The sequence below is a fragment of the Scatophagus argus genome, chromosome 24, assembly GCF_020382885.2.
Source record: "Scatophagus argus isolate fScaArg1 chromosome 24, fScaArg1.pri, whole genome shotgun sequence".
NCBI lineage: Eukaryota > Metazoa > Chordata > Actinopteri > Scatophagidae > Scatophagus > Scatophagus argus.
The window spans coordinates 1,175,203-1,191,804 of record NC_058516.1 but is presented as its reverse complement, the minus strand read 5'-3'; the positions used below and the strand labels follow the sequence as shown (position 1 = coordinate 1,191,804).

The following is a 16,602-nucleotide window of genomic DNA, read 5'->3' as shown; positions in this document are numbered from 1 at the left end:
ATTCACCCAGACCATGATATGTCTTTGTTTTGGGTCCCGATGACACACACTCATGCACGCACACAGTAATGCATGTTTGTGTATCTGTGTGTATAAACTAAAAAAGACAAAAAAATAAAAAAACAACAAATAGCTGCTAGCTGAATTTTAAAGTACAGAAAGTCACAGAAGACGCGCGAATGATTGCAGCACTTAAACACGAAAAGGTTTATTTAAGGTCTCACAGATACAAAATAGCATTTCTTGTTTTAAGAGAATAGCATTTAATATTTTTAGGTGTTTTTTTTTTTATTCATTTTTTGACTTGCGTGAGGTATACAACAACATATCTGGTGAGTCAAAATGATGTGAATGGCACACAAAGAGACGGACGCCACACGTTTGTGTTTTCAGCAGGTTTTCATCCTGTGAGGAGAGGAAGGGAAGCTACAGATCGAGCAGGACGTGTGAACAATCAATAACTTTAAAATGGAAACCATTTTTCCTTTTGACACTCTAGAAATCTAATCAATTAAGCTTTTTTGGAGCCTTTTTTTTGCGTCAAGACCAAAACCAACGGGATGACTCGAGAGCAGCACAATTTCAACAAACTTCAACCACAAATAAGAGGAAACATTACATTTTTTTTCAATCTGGTTCAAAACGGAGCGTAGCTACCAGAACGTCAGGCTGGATAAAATCTGATGTTTAAATAGTCTGTTGCTCATTCATATGCAGACCAGTACATCATCACTAAAGAGTTGTACATTTTCACAGGTGCTTTTAGGTCTGTTTTGAAGTTTTCATCTTTCTGGTTTAATTTTTTCTTACATTAGCTGTGGACAAACACTTTTTACCCTCCGAATGTCCCTGAAAGCGTCATGTCTGTGCCAGAAATACTTTAAAGTAAAACGATGCCTGCGCAAATCCTGCCTGATAAAGTACATTTATTTGATTTTTTATTTTTACATCACAATTAAGTTTCAAGGAATCACTCGATCTTTCTTCATCATGATAATCATCATCACAGAGAGAAAAGCCAAGGTAAGACAGGAGGCTGAGCGCGGAGTCAGGGGGGGCGGGGTCAGGCCGTCAGGCTCGAGGCCGGTCTGGGTCGTACCGGTTTCACTGGGGCAGAGCTTTGAGGATGGCGTTGACCTCCTCAGCGACGGCCGTCAGGGCGAACTCAAACTGGTCCTGGAAACCAGAAGAAAGACATTTTACAAACACAGTTTCATTCACAAGGTGTCTCCAGCCTGAGCTTAAGGCCATCACAGATACATCAGTTCATTTCGAAAGCGAGCAGCAAGGGGCTTGGTGGTGCAGTCAGGTGTTTGAGGACCCTTGGGGCGGCTGGTTGGATCCTAAAGTGAATTCTAAAGTTCCATTTTGAAACTGGATGCCACAAGTAAAAGATCAAAAGTGCCAAGCTGAAGTATCACAGAGCAAGTAGCTCAGACTGTTTGGAGCCTGCGGTTCCTAGTTAGCAGACTGCTCGGTCCTTGTGAGGACAGTTTCTCCGCTGAAGCCCAACACCAATAAGAAGCAAAAGCCGTCAGAGGTCTGTCTCAAAACAAAACTTTTTGTATTTATTTACGGAACAGCTCAGGTTGTGAGACACTGTTAGATATGGTTTCGAATCTTGTGAAGATCTGTGAGCGTTTAAGGCGGCTGTCCGAAAGGTAAAGTGAAAAGCTCTGGGAAACATTAAGAAAGTAGCTCAGGCCAAACAGCTCAGGGAGCTGATCAGACGCTCTGAGCTCATCTTGTATTTCACACAACACAATCAGTGAACAATGTAGGAAGGCTCCTGATGAGGGTGTGGTGGGCTGCTTGTGTCAGTGATGGTGGACGGGGAACTGTGGGAGGCAAAGCCTTGTCTCAGAGAGTGGTGGTGACCTTGGTGCGGACCATCCCAGGCCTCTGGTCTCGGACATGCTCCAGGGTAGCAGCGATGTCAATCTCTTTCACGCCTGCAGGAGAACAGGTGACACGCACACACGTTCAGCGAGCCACAAAACTACTGAATCAACGCAAATCCCAGTCACATTCATTAACCTCACCTTTGGCCATACGGTTGAGAACCATGTCAATCAGGATGTAAGTCCCCGTCCGGCCTGTACCGTCACTACAGAAACAACACAAAGCGAACGTCAACAAATTAAGGGACGCAGACTCTTTGCTGAAGTTAAATCATTATTACATTACCTGCAGTGCACGATGATGGGGCAGGATCGTCCTCGGTAGCATTTATTCACCTTCCTGAAGAGAGAGACAATGACAAGCAAAACATGACAAGTTGTCTATCTAAACATGGACAGATGGATGGATGGGGTGTGGAGGAGGGTGGGGGTGGGGTTGGGGTTGGGGGGGTCGGCGATGGACCTCCTGCTGCAGCCACATCAGTCCATGATCATTTTTGTGACTATGCAACTGGACCCAGACTACTAGCTGCAAACCACAAGAATGACACAGACAGATATGTTCAAAATTAAACCAAGGGCCCCGCTGACCTCCATCGCCTGGGGTGGGTGGGAGGGACGGGAAGAGAGGAGGGACAGGGGGGCGTCCATTTTCACCACATCTGACACAAAACACAGAGCGAGACTCGTGTACCTTCGGAAGTCCAGCAGGGGCCGTGTGGAGGTGGGGATGCCCTGCGCCGGCCAGCTGAGGAAGTGGAACTGAGTGAGCGTCCTGGTCTCCTGCGTCTGCACGTTCTTCAGGTAGAAGCTTCTCACCAGGAAGTCGTTACACCAGATGTGCTCCGACACCAAATTCACCTGGACAGCAACAAAAGGACTCAGGTGCCAAAGGACCGGGACAGATCGGCCTCGCCCTCCCCCGGCTGCCCACTGCTCTCACCTCGTAGATGTGGTAGAGGGACGAGCCCTCGTCGGGCCAGTAGCGGTCGCACTGCTTCTCCCCGTCCTCCACCAGAGCCGTCATCATCACAATCACAGTGCAGCCGTTCTCCCACACCATCTGCACCACGACAACAATCACCAACACGTCTCATCGGAAATCAACGGATTACTCACTTTGTGTCTCACTGACCTGCCAGAAGTCGGAGATGGTGTGCGACAAGGGGCCCTGGGTGGCGATGTAGGCCGGCATCCGGGGGTCGTGCTCGATCTGAAGAGGGGGAGGGGGAATACAAGATCTCAGTATGTTGCTGTCAGATCATTAGGAGTCCAGATGTCTGACTGATTATTGGAAACTTGTCAAAGTGGCTGAATGATGAGTTAAATGTGCCAAAAATGTTCCTTTTTTTCACTGTCACGTCAGGTCAAACAAGACTTACGATGGTGCTGGCATTGATGTAGTCAGCGCGTGAAGGGTTGATCTCCGCCTTCAGCTTCACCCTCGAGTGGTCATCTGCAGGCAACATTTACATCACGGTTATCTTTCTGTTGGCTTTGGGAGTCGCATCACATCCTGTCATAGTGAAATTGTAGACAGAAATTCAGGCTGACGTGTGTGACTCACAGGGCACAGAGTCGGGGCAGCGGTTCTTCTTGGCGTTGGCGTCGCTCTGAGCCACAGAGACGGCGCTGGGCTCGGCCTGGTAGGAGCACAGGGCCTCCCACTCCTTCATCAGACGGTCCTTGTTCCTCAGGTGGTCCTCCATGTATGCCTGAGGGAAGTTAGCAGAACAGTCACGTTATTCACCCCGACCTCACAGGTAACACCTGACCGGCCACATGACAAACGTGGTGTACTGACCAGGATCATGTGACCCGTTGAAATGTCCATGTTGGCCTGCGCCGGCTCCTCACACCACGACGGCGTGCTGCTGTGGGAACTCGGACTTGGCTGGGCTCCATCGCTGAACTGGGACGACACACTGCTCACCCTCGAGTCGGCACCTCCACCTCCTGCTGCTCCACCTCCTCCTCCTCCTCCTCCCCCGACGCCTCCGCCTCCTGCTCCTCCTCCAGCAGCTCCTCCTCCACTCGCTCCTCCCACTGCACCCAGGGCAGCAGCTTCCAGGCGTCCGAATGCGCCTTTGGAGGCCATGTGCTGGCGACACAGGTCCTGGTGAGCCAGTTATGCACGTTTTACCTGACGGCTGTACTGCGTCTCTCTCAGCTGACGACGCTTTCTGATGGTGCCTTATGGCTGCTACGCGTCAGCTCCGTTGTAAAGTGGTGCGAGAACACCCTCACCTGGTACTCCTGGTGGCTGAAGCTGCCTCCCTCCGGTCCCAGTCCCAGCTTCTTTGCGGCCAGTCGGTGGGCGTGGTGACGCAGGCAGGCGATGGTCATGGCCGCCACCAGGATGCTGCCGATGCAGGCCATGGCCACCAGCGTGGCGAACACCCAACGTGAGCTGGGCTTGGGCTGGATTCGGGTCGCCAGGGGCAACGCCTTCCCATCATTCCTCTGAGGCAGGAGGGGCAGGAAAGCAAGACATAAAGAGGGATAAAAGACAGCGTAACATCAACCCCGAGCACCCAGTTAACCGACGAGGTGGTAATAAGCAGCTGCAGTTGAATAAAAGGAGGAGGAGGAGCAGACGTCTCTTCCTTCATTTCTTCCCCTCCACCTCAGCTGGAATGTGTCTGTGCCGCTTCATATCATTTACTTTTTGTCTTTTTGCTCCCCTCTTCCTCGTCTTTTCACCATCCTTTCCTCCTTTTTCTCTCCTCCCTCTTCCCCCTGGATGACTTCTGTCTCCTGACCTTTCAGACCTCCTCCTTCCTCTCTGTGGGCCTCAGGAATGTGAGACGCTCTGTCTCAGCGCGTGTGTGTGAGTGTGTGTGTGTGTGTGCTGTCTGAAAGACATTAAGGCTGGGGGGGTAGGAAGGTTACCTCACCTGCCGTTATCAAGGGGCCTCACTGAGTGAGAAAGCGAAGAAAAAAGGAAGCCGGACGAGCCGACTTCATGTGGCTGAGGGACAGAAGTGGAATTCATTCAACCCAAACCAAGCTAACTTATCTCTCCTAATGAATGAATCAGTGTTATGTGGATATGACAGAACACATCACATGTGCATGGACACATTATATAAATAAACAAAGTCACTGATAAACTGGCTACTCACTGAGTGTGTGGAACGTTTTAGAAGAATAACGTACACACATGTCACTGTCATTCTGGACTGATAAGGTGCAGCAGTCTGTTCCTTTCATAAATACGACTTAAACCCTGACATGATAATAATTAAACTCACCTCCTGCTACACTCACACGGACGCAGTGCGGACCCCTCAGACTGTCAAGCCAGACTGAAGTCAAACAAACTTCCAGGACCGACTTTCAAAATAAAAGTATATAAAAACAGCGGCGGAATGTGACTCTTTTACATTTACTTAAGTTTACTCTACTTTTGGTACTTTGACCAAATGTAAACACTAATAGCGGCATTAAAAGTAAAAGTCTGGGACGCTTGTACGTGACAAGCCCCTTAACCCTGAACACTGTGCCACTGCCACCTTTACTGTAGTAACAGCTGTGAGTCCAGCAGCAGAACAGCACCCACCTGTCCAACGCCGCTCTGCAGCACCTTCAGGCCCGTCTCAGACTCCACAAAGTTCTTCTCTGCAACTGCTCAGACAAAACGTGAAAATCAAGACCAGAACACGTCTGAAGACAAACACTGACACACAGCGCTTGAAGTTTTTACCAGCTTTCTCTGCCACGTCTCCAGCCGTCAGGTTCTTGGCGTTGGGTCTGATCCTGAAGGTGATCGCAGGTCCGACCACACTGCAGAGGAGACAACACAAGAGCACATCCACAAGGGACTATTTTCACTTTGCTGAAGTAAACTGTTCCTCCACCGGCTGTTTAAACAGAGGGAGTTTAGTCATCAGTGAGTCTAATGATTCAGGTGCAAGAGGGAGAACCAACATCAGCAGCAGATGTTTTGTTCTGCAAAAATCTCCGTCTGGTTCTGTCAGTTATTTTGATTTCTGCGATGAGGCCCTTTAAGTTTTATTTTCAGTTTCAGTGAAACGATTTTCTTTTCTGCTCTCTTACTTTCTCACCTGAATCTTTTTGTCCTTGAAGTTTGCCTCAACAAAGTCGTTTTCTGAGAACTTGAACAAACTATTATTTCAGATAAAAATAACCTGAAAACGAGGAGATTTTTGCAAGCAGAAGAAAAGGATAAAAGCAGCGAATCACTTCCACATGCAGGACATCAACACAGCTCCACCAGGATTCGCTTGGCTTCAGGCTCCAAAAACAGGGCGAAGGGAGTTAATCCCATGAAACAAAAACCAGCAACCAGCAAGAGAGGAGGAGGAGGATCCAGAGGCTTCAGGCCTGCAGGTCGGGGACTTCAGCCGCTCCATCCTACCTGATGTGGATGAAGGAGCCGCTGGAGAGGCCGATCCTCTCCGACAGACGCTGCAACAGTCGCACCCCGTCGTTCAGACTGAGGGGGCTGCGGCGACAACACACACGTGTTCACACACACATACACACACATATACGTAAACGCATCGATACACATAAACACACACACGCAGATCAAACTCCTTCACTTCTAAGCATCCAAAACGCCACACTCACTGACTCACTCGCTCATTCACTCACACGAGGTCATCCAGGCCCGGCGAACCACGCGGAGGACATACTGCACCTCTGATTGGTGACGATGTAGCCGTACTCCGGCTTGGCTGCTGCTTCGTTCTTCCTCTGTGTCTCCTGATTAGCTGCTGCGGGCGAATCTTTCTGGACTCCTTCTGGCTTGGAGGGCGGAGCCTCTGGGGCGGCCATCTTATACGCCATGGAACCCTCAGTGATCTGACAGAAGAAAGTTAGCAAAGACATTAAGTTGAAGGACTTGTGTAAATGCTAAGTGAGCTTCATGTTGGAACTAGTTTCCACGTATCATCTCGCCTTGTGATGGACACATTAAAAGTGAAATGTCTGTTTAGACATGTCTGCGTACAAGGCGTTCACGGTGACACGCTCACCTTCTTGCCTGTGGCAGCACTGTTCCCATATTTATCTGAATAGGAAACAAAAACACGATGACATCATCAATAATGCAAGACAAACCCGACCGATCTGCGTGGACCGAATGAGGACGGGAGCAGGAGGAAGGAAGCAGGAACCGACCTCGTCCGCGGGCGTACGAGCCGTCCAGCTGCAGCTGCTTCAGGGCGGCTGGCAGGTTTTCCTTCTGCTCGGGGGACAGGTCCTTGACGTCGAGGCCGTAGTGATCGAGCAGCAGAGCCAGCCTGTGCAGAGAGCGCTCTGACAAACACAGCACACAGAAACACTGACTCCAGTCTTCACTAACTTTATTTATCTGCTCCACGTGTCACAGGCCTTTCACTTCACTCATTCAGAACTTACAGCAGAAGAAAACCATTTCATTCCACATCACTTTCTTATTTTCCATATACCCTAACACTTCCACATTTCTTCCTTTTTATGCAACAGCTCAACTTAATTAAATTCTTTAGAAGACTCAGATCTCCATCACGAGGAATTTACAGAGACAAACACAATCAAAGTGTCTTCCTCTTTCCTCTCACCATCCAGTGCTGACAGGGCATCATACTCTTCCTGCTTCTTCTTCTCTGCCTGCTGCTGTTTGCTGAGCTGAGCCACCTGGGAAATGTAGTCCTCGCCGTAGTCCAGGGGGAAGTCCAGCTCCCGGAAGAGGGAGGAGGATGAGGAGGAGGACAACGATGAGGGAAATCCTGCAGCTGCTGCCGCTGCCCCTCTGTTGCGGGAGAGGGACTGCACAGGGTAGGAAGAGGAGGAAGAAGAGGAGGACGAGGGGGAAGTGAGGTAAAAGGACACCAGGTTCTGGAGGAGCTGCCGGTCTCTGTCCACAGAGTTTCCTCTGGACCTGGAGCGGGAGGGCGAGGCGAGGAGCGGGAAGGCTGGATTATCGTCTAGAGAGTTGAGGGAGCGCTCCTCTTCCTCCTGGTAGCCGTACTGCTGCTGCTGCACCCACACGCACGCACACACACACACACACACACACACACACACAGCAAACATGTGACTTATATGGCCACTAGGGGGTAACACAAGTCCAGCTGTCCCTGTGCTTTTCCCACCTTGTGGTAAGTGTAGGGGTCAAGCAGGGGCGTCTGCATGTGGACAGAGGATCGGGAGGGGTCGAGGATCATGTAGTCCACGTACTGTTGCACCATCTCAGGGTTAGCTGGATCCTCGGGTCCCTGAACTCTCCGCTGGCTGCAGCAGAAATGAGACTTTTCACTTCTAAAGTGCCTTTATATTCTTGCTTCCAAGCAGAATTCTGATTTTCTTACGGTTTAGGTGACTTCTCATGAAGTCTGGACGAGGAGCCGACAACGGGAACGTGACTCAGCTCTCGGCCGATGATCTCCTGGGTTATGTCGTCCCTCCAGGTCAGACCTGCACACCGGACAACACCTTCCTGTCTGACTTCTCACTACTTCTGAGAGCCTAATTCTCCTGAAGCTTCAAATGTCACTGTGACAGACACTCACCTTGCACCATCAGGTCTTTGAGGACTTCCTGAAGTTTGTGCAGGACCTGTACTGACACCTGGTACTGGACAGGCTCCTGGTGAGGAGCCTGGCACTGTCCGAACAGCCCGTCTGCACAGGAAGACACCAGCGAGTCAGTACCGTCTACAGTCCAGTCTAGAGTCTATTATTTTGTACACACAGTCAATCTGGTCCACCTGCTTTCTCTGCACTCTGTTGTACTTTATGTAGCACATTTGATCTTATTTAGTATACTTTTAGTCTGTTTTTCCCGCTAACAGTTAGGCCTTGTTTGGTTGTTTGTTTGCTTACTTTTGACAAACCTACACTGCTGTAATGGGCTACTGGATGCTTGGATTTCCCTCAGGATCAATAAAGTATCTATCTATCTGTCTATGTTTCCTGCATTCATTTCTAACCTCGTCTGAATTTAAGAAAAACAACAGAATCGATCCAATAAAGCCGCCACATTATGTTTGAGAAATTTCTCTTTCTCCCCTCAACTGTTCTTCGAATGAGGCCTCACTGATAAAACTGGAGGCTGGTTGAGTTTCTGAGTCGTTAGACTTAGTCGTTAGCTCCAAATTTCCTGGTCAACACACTGTGTCTTGGATGATGTCGAACTCCACTGCAGCAAGAATTGAGCCAATTTCCGCTTTCCTTTGCTGAGCCATCTGCATCCCTGCTGTGCCATCACAGCATCCCCATCAGAAATGCCAAAAAGAAATTCTAATTTACTGTCTCGCCACTCTTCCATTAGTGTGCAGACAGTTTTGGTTTTATCTGCACAGGTTTTGAATCGTCGCTGAGGTTTCTGCCTCAAACTTCTCCCTCACTGCATCGTTTTAAAGCAAACAGGAAGGGGAAGAAAGAACCTTCGCCAAGCAGCTCAGAGGAGGAGGAGACGCAGGCGAAAACAGTCGAGCTGTCCTCAGAGCTCTAGTTTACGGTCTGAAAGTGGCACACAAATGCAGCGCAAAGCCACAATCACCTGAGGTACAGTCTGTTTCATTCTGAAGAGGATGATGTTTTCAGATCGAAATAGCAAAAGAAAATAGCAGCCGCACGTACACACAAACGCTGTACACACAGCACACACTCAAAGGTCCACATCTACATACAGAAACATACAGTACATTTACACACAAACAGTACACATACAGAAATATGTACATGAACACAAGCCCGCTAATACACACACTGTGTGTGTGTGCGTGTGTGTGGGCCGTGGTGAGTCATCAACTCTGTCTCCCTCCATCTCTCATCAAACACACACACACACACGCACGAGGGAGACACACGGTCGTCAGGCAACTGATGTCACTGTTGTCATAGAGACGAGCAGGATGAGCTGCGATTGGCAGAGAGCGGCTGACGGAGGGAGACCTTGTTTACGTTGAACTCTCGCTCCTTTTCTCTCCTTGTTTCTTTCACTTTTCCCTCCCTCCCTCCATCTTTGTGCCAGTGTGATGAATCTCATAGAGAAACTAATCATTTTTCACACACTCACATTTCAGCACAAGCGCACACACGTCACTGTCCAACACACACTCCAACGCTCAAGCAACGACTCAGAGAAAACACACACTGAAATGTCGTGGTTGCGTCTGCTGAATTTAAATTTCTATGGACAAAATGGACTGCAGATTACAAATATTTGGAGGGACAAAATGTGTCGTTTCTTTAGTGCAGTCTGGAACGTGTTTATTTTACTCAAATATTCCAGGTCCAACACGGATTTAAAAGGTTTTTCATTTTTAAGGTTTCACAAAATGATAAGTTTTGTTAATGTAGACTATATTTATGCAGAATATATCTAGTTTGCTCTGTATTAGAGTGGTTCAGCACAGACCACAGATGTGTCAGAGTATAAAATGCAACCTGTTACTCTGATTCCTGTGTTTCAGCAAAGCATCATCAGACACACGCAGGAGGTGGAAACAAGGAACAAAACATCCTCAAGACGGACACACAAACATACCGCCATCAATAATGCAGCTGCGTGTGAAGGCTGAGACACACACGTGCGCACCCGTGCACGTGCACGCTCTTGTAATGACATCCTAACCACGTTTGAACAGACAGGAAGGAAGCAGAAACCCACTGAGGGATTAAAGTCGAGCTAACCCGCTCCTGACTGTTTGATGGACAGAAGACACATCACAGCCTCCCGAAGCGCGTCGCTGCAACTGGAGCCCGCTGGGATTGTTCACTATTGGTCGATTTACTCTTCTTGTCACGTTGCATTCAGGGCACCGTAAATCAGTCGTGGATCAGCGGTTAGGGTGTCGGACCCGTAACCGGTGGATCGCTGGTTCGATTCCCCGTCCCGGTGTCCATGGCTGAGGTACCCTTGAGCAAGGTACCTAACCCCCACTGCTCCCCGGGCGCTGCACGCGGTTGCCCACTGCCCCGGGTTTGCTGTGTGTGTGCACGTCACTTGGGTGGGTTAAATGCAGAGAACAAATTTCGTTGGAGTGAGTTCCCTCCAATGACAAAATATGTCACTTTAATCTTTAACTTTAATCTATTAGCGTCCTTTGGGAGAAGAGAATGTTGGTTTCTTCTCCTCCTCGTGGAGGAGAAGAAAGTTTTAACACGGCATCATTACTGTGTGAAAATAACAATCTCATATATTCCAATAGACGTGAGACAGGACAGGTTTAAAGGGCCAGTTTGAACTTTGGTAGGAAACAGCCCAAATAACAACTTTGTCGAGTCAATGTGTGGAATGTGCACATAATTAAGGACATTTCAGTGTTTGAAATTTGTCTGGTCAAAGGCAGTTTGTGATGTGGATGCAGAACTTGAATACTCGCCATCGTTGCACAGCTGGCCTCTGGGACAGAGCTTCTTCTCAAACAAACAACCTGCAGACACACAAAAACAAACAGAGAAAAAAATGAATCCACATCGAGAAAGTTCAACACAAACCTCTGCACATTTGAGCCCGGAGTTATGCTGTTAGGTTTATTATAGGACAGAAATGAGTTGGGGAAAGCCCAACCAGAACTGACATTAATGTTCAGTTGCTAAGTGATGGGCACAGGAGAGCATCTGTGACCTTTTCCCAGGTCTTAATCTGTTGCAAGGCAGTAAACAGCAGCTGATGTGAAGCCGCTTGCTCTCTTCTGTTTATTTACGCCTGTTTGCACTGGCTTTTCATTAAGGATTTACAGTTGGGCGAAAAAGTGTTTAGTGAGCCACCAATCGTGCAAGTTCTCCCACTTAAAAAGATGAGAGAGGCCTGTAATTTTCATCATAGGTACACTTCAACTATGAGAGGCAGAACGGAGGGAAAGAATCCAGGAAATCACATTGTAGAATTTTTAATGAATTAATTGCTAAATTCCTGGATAAAATAAGTATTTGGTCACCTACAAACAAGCAAGATTTGTGGCTCTCACAGACCTGTAACATCTTCTTTAAGAGGCTCCTCTGTCCTCCACTCGTTACCTGTATTAATGGCACCTGTTTGAACTCGTTAGCAGTATAAAAGACACCTGTCCACAAACTCCACCATGTTCAAGGCCAAAGAGCTGTCAAAGGACACCAGAAACAAAATTGCAGACCTGCACCAGGCTGGGAGGACTTACAGAAAACATTTGAACTCGGTTACTGCCAATAAAGGGCATATAACAAAGTATTGCGATGAACTTTTGATATTGACCAAATACTTATTTTTCACCATAATTTGCAAATAAATTCTTTAAAAATCCTACAATGTGATTTTCTGGATTTTGTTCCTCATTCTGCCTCTCATAGTTGAAGTGTACCGATGATGAAAATCACCCTCCCTCATGTTTTTAGGTGGGAGAACTTGCACAATAAACTGTATGTAATGCTGGCTTTAATTCACGTGTCCTGCAGTAACTTCAGACCAACACACCACACTCAGCTCCTCCACTCAGTCCTCACCTTCTCCTCCGCAGGCTGCATGCATTTCATCTGATCACTGATATCCGAGTGTTTTTAACTCAGTCTGAGTGACTCTGGTTACTCGACACACACACACGCACGATGCTGCTGATCACACAGCAGATTAGTTTATGTCCTGAGCCCATCTGAACTGAGTGATAAGTGGAAGGTTAATGCAGTACTTCTGCTTCCCATTTTGGCCCCAGTGAGTGACGTCACAGTCCACTTTGGACAATGACTCCACAAAATGTGGAACAGTAATTCAAATGCTTTTAGAAAAGGGACTCGCTGACAGACAACAGTGACCTGTGGTGTTTTCCTCTCCGCTCGATGCCTCACGCCAACTCAGTCGCTGTTTTTTTCTCTCACCTGAAATCTATAAAAAGTCAGACGGGTTATCGACTGCATGACGACACAAACAAAGAGCCTGAGCAGCAGCTATCAGAGGGGGAATCTCCATTAAACAGAGAGGCCGAGGTGCTGCTAAACATAGAACGGAGAGATCCTCCATCCATCCGTCCATCCGTCGCCTCCTCCATCCAGACTCCACATGATGACTAATCCGTCCTCTCTCCACCCACGCATCCCTCCCTCCTGCGTTATCTCTCCGTCCCTCCTCCTCGCCTCTCGCTTCTCTGATCGCTTATTTTCTAGAAGATCTCATCTTCCTGCAGACTGTCCATCAGCGTCCTCCACACTCAGTCCTTCCTTCTAACAGGCATTCACGATTAATTAGAGGCCAACTCAGGCTAAGTGAGTGTCTAATGAGCAGACTGAGGGATGTAAACAACATTTATCCTCAGTTTGTTTGAGAGGGTCGTGCAATCAAAACTTCACTTCAGCAAAACTATTTAAGTATGAAGATCAGCAGCAGCATCTAATTAAACTATCGAAAGTGCTGCTCTGCGTGATGTTTTGGGATAAATTCGTGTGGATGGATGTAAGAAGCACTTCCACCACAGTAACATCAGTTTCAAAGTATGTGAGTCAAAATCCAAAAACAAGGCAGCACTCGCGTCAGGAAAACCTCAAGTGGAAACAAGCTCAGCTATTTTGTATGCACACTTTTGAAGAAACGTACATTTTAATTGTTAATGATAATTTAAGGCAAAAGTCGGACTGCAACAAAGAGACCAAATGCCCTGAAATGTTATCCAATCAAATGCAGATGCAAATGTCTGCAGAGATGAATCATCAGTATAAATACCACAAAAGTACTCACTCTGACTCACTGCCTCTCTTTCACCTGTCTTCACACACATTATCAGGTACGAGACCCAAAACATCAGCTCACAAAAGCTGAGGAGTTTAAGTGATTCTGAATAAAACAAACGGAGCTCCCGGGACAACAGCCTTCAGGTTTATTTTAATCATGAGAGTAGTTTTAGTTTCTCAAACTGAGGCAGACATTGTTTTTTTTACAAACAGTCTCTTTTTCATGAAAACCAGCTGCAAAAGTATCTCAACACTTAATACACGACTTTCAAAACACAAGCTGGAAAGGAGCTCATTTTGAAGCTCATTTTCTGCTGTCTGTGAATAAAGAACAGTCCCTGATTGGTCCAAATCAGGCTGACTCATCATCAGCTCAGAAACTGAACTCCAGTCTCCCATCATCATCATCATCATCATCAGTGCCTCTGTGTCTCGCTTTTATCGTCCATTAACCGCCTGCCAGATTCAGTCCAGTGTCATTTTCATAATGGTGCTGCTGGCATTTGTGGCTGCCGCTGCGCCGTCTCGTCCGCTGGTCCGCAGGCCGGCGGAGGATATTTAAGGTGGAATGAGTCAGCCAGGACGGAGCAGAACAAACCCTGCGTGGTGTCGCTGAGTGGCAGCAGAGGCAGCCGGGCCACAACCTCCCTCAGCTTGGTTAACCTTTAAACTCTGGACTTCTGACTGGAGCTCACGGTGCAGCACAGGTGGCGAGGACGAGTCCGGTGACGTCCTGCACTTCATGTCAGCAGTAAAAGCACAGAAGGCTCCACTGTTGTCCATTAAAGACACATCAGTCCCACAGCTCACTGGAGCACCAAGTGTGGATTCATCCACTGCTGAAAATAGTCCCTGGCGAATGCACTGCTTCCTGATGTTGGTTTGACGAACAGCGAGATTCACGTCTTCTGCAGGAACCAGTGAGCTGAGAGCTGAGAGCCAACAATGACTGTGGCCGCTTTTTCTTTTCTGATCGCATGACTTTCTATTTTCACCATCACTATGAGTGCTTTGAGGAATCCCTGCCCATAAAATCCCTGCAAACTCACACACATTGTAAGTGGATTATCAAAACCACATAACAGCCCTCAGGAATCCCTGAGGAGCCTCAGTGAATCGTGTTTCCCTTCATTTTCTCCTGATGTTCCCACATGAAACAGATGTGCGATCAGGAGGATTTAATATTGTGTGCTGGTCGCGCTCCGTGGTGCTGAAACGCGCCGTCTGGTCGCTGTCTGTGGTGCTGAAACGCTCTACAGGAAGCCATTGTAGTAGCTGTGAGCAGATGGAGCTCAGAGGTCACTTATGAGTCATAACTGTGAGAGCCATTCCAGATACCGCCGCTGTGATGTTCCTGCAGGGACGCAGCCAACCGGTGGCTTGTTTCTTCTGTTTTGTGAGAGTTTTCATGAACGTTTGCTGGACTTTTTGATTTGTGACTGACTTCCTGGTGAACACAAACCTTCAGGTGACACCTGACAGTCTCTCAGCGATTATGGCCGACAGCGAGGGCTCTTTGTTGATTGTGGACTGACTGCGTTCACTGTGTCTTGAACAGACAGGGTTTTAAAAGCTCCATTAACTCGAGTGAGTGCCATCGTGAAAACGATCATATTAAAGCCCATGAAAAGACTCTCACAGTAAACCTGTAGGATCTCCGACACCCAGATCAGGATTATTAGATCCTGTAAAATAAATGAACCCCAAGCCCCTGGAGGCATGAAACCTCTGAACTGTAGCTTGATAACACATTTCTCTCAGGATATTAAGATTTTAAAGTGACTTTACCAGTCAACTGCTGACTTCATGCTGTTAGAATATTTTATGTCTATAATCTTCCATATTGGGATTTTCTCTCCGTGTGGAACCACACTGAACTTGTCATTTCTTGTTGGAAAGCAGCATGTAAAGTGTGAAAACGTCATTAAATGACATTATGACTTCACATGTGATAAAAGCCTTCCACAGAGCTGCAGCATCTCAACAGGATCACATCGTGGCTCCATGAGGCTCAGCTGAACAGCCGGGGTCTCTCCCATCTCTCCTGCTGCTCGCTTCTGTGTTTGTTGTTGTCGTTGCAGACTGAACAACAAAATGAATCACACATCCAAGCTGATCCACGATCAGAGCATTTGCGTCAGACACGCGCTTTAGCGCCGCTGCAAACTGACGTGAGGCGGATGAGACGAACAGTGCAGGAAAGGCCACAGATGTCAGGTGAAGTCCGGCAGGATAGACTGCCCTTAATGCTCTGTATTGACGTACAAAGAAGGGAAAATGCTCCTCATGTCTTTTTGTGGGATGCTGCATCACAGTCAAACTCACTACAGGAAGATTACAGCCTCCATTATTCTAAGGATCAACCCCATGGAGGATCAAGTAAGTTAAAGCCAACATTTTCCACAAACCCCGCAGTATATGTTAGAGAAATTCAACCAAAATCATCAGGAAAAACTGCAGATTCTACACAAAATACCGACATGCTATAAAGAAGAACATAAATGCTGTGAGGTCACTCCAAACTCCCTGCCAAGTCAAACAGTGACGACAGCTGAGCTTGTTTTCGGGGAAGTCGTGATTTACGCGCCGCGCTGCCGCCTGGATGCAGTGAGTTCATTAAGAGGGAAGTGCGCCCATCACATCTGAGGCGCCTTACCGTGTCGGGCGGCCGCGCAGAGCCGGCAGGAGGCGGTGAGGAGGAGGCACAGAACCGCCCAGAGCCGCGGAGACCTCATGGTACATCCAACATCCACCGGAGCGAGGAGGGGAGAGCGGCCGCTGCTGCTGCGCTTCTACCAGCTCTCCATGTCTGAGGACAGGCGGCTGCTGCTGCTGCACAGGACTGACGGACAGGAAGTGTGGGAGAGAGAGAGACAGGGACACGGCTCGATTGTTAAACAGGGCCACAGGAGGCGCCAAAGTGCCAGAAATACTTCAAGACCTCAGCCGTGCAAACAAAAAGCTGCTTGAGCTGGAACAACGTCACAACCACATCCTTTAGAGTGAAAGTACCAGCATGTGAGAAGTACTGCATTAGCAGGACAGGT

General features: G+C 48.0%; 1 protein-coding gene across 8 annotated transcripts; it reads right to left on the bottom strand.

The window, feature by feature from the left end:
- Nucleotides 1–192: 192 nt before the first annotated feature.
- ptprnb (protein tyrosine phosphatase receptor type Nb) lies at nt 193–16,548 on the bottom strand. Of its 8 annotated transcripts, none has more exons than XM_046382695.1 (23): nt 16,212–16,548; nt 11,242–11,292; nt 8,423–8,533; nt 8,222–8,327; nt 8,006–8,144; nt 7,472–7,892; nt 7,050–7,187; nt 6,905–6,939; nt 6,568–6,731; nt 6,283–6,369; nt 5,608–5,687; nt 5,464–5,528; nt 4,149–4,364; nt 3,706–4,002; nt 3,469–3,616; nt 3,284–3,357; nt 3,037–3,114; nt 2,845–2,964; nt 2,596–2,762; nt 2,188–2,241; nt 2,043–2,107; nt 1,879–1,952; nt 193–1,176 (listed from the first exon to the last, which is right to left on the bottom strand). In XM_046382695.1, the coding sequence occupies exons 1-23, from the start codon at nt 16,288–16,290 to the stop codon at nt 1,105–1,107; spliced, it is 2,841 nt and encodes a 946-aa protein (XP_046238651.1). In that variant the 5' UTR covers nt 16,291–16,548; the 3' UTR covers nt 193–1,104. The 8 variants fall into 8 exon arrangements, with proteins under 8 accessions (XP_046238651.1, XP_046238650.1, XP_046238646.1 ...); XM_046382694.1 differs by having other exon boundaries at nt 3,706–4,017; nt 7,472–7,886; nt 16,212–16,541; XM_046382690.1 differs by having other exon boundaries at nt 3,706–4,017; nt 16,212–16,540.
- Between the last annotated feature and the right edge of the window lie 54 nt (nt 16,549–16,602).

What these genes read in the sequence shown, in the direction of transcription:
- ptprnb (XM_046382690.1), bottom strand. Translation starts at nt 16,290, where the DNA reads ATGAGGTCTCCGCGGCTCTGGGCGGTTCTGTGCCTCCTCCTCACCGCC. An exon ending in AGGCCAGCTGTGCAACGATG is followed by an intron (nt 8,534 to 11,241) that starts GCGAGTATTCAA and finishes CTTCCTGTGCAG; the next exon opens with ACGGGCTGTTCGGACAGTGC. An exon ending in TACATCGTCACCAATCAGAG is followed by an intron (nt 6,370 to 6,567) that starts GTGCAGTATGTC and finishes TTGTCGCCGCAG; the next exon opens with CCCCCTCAGTCTGAACGACG.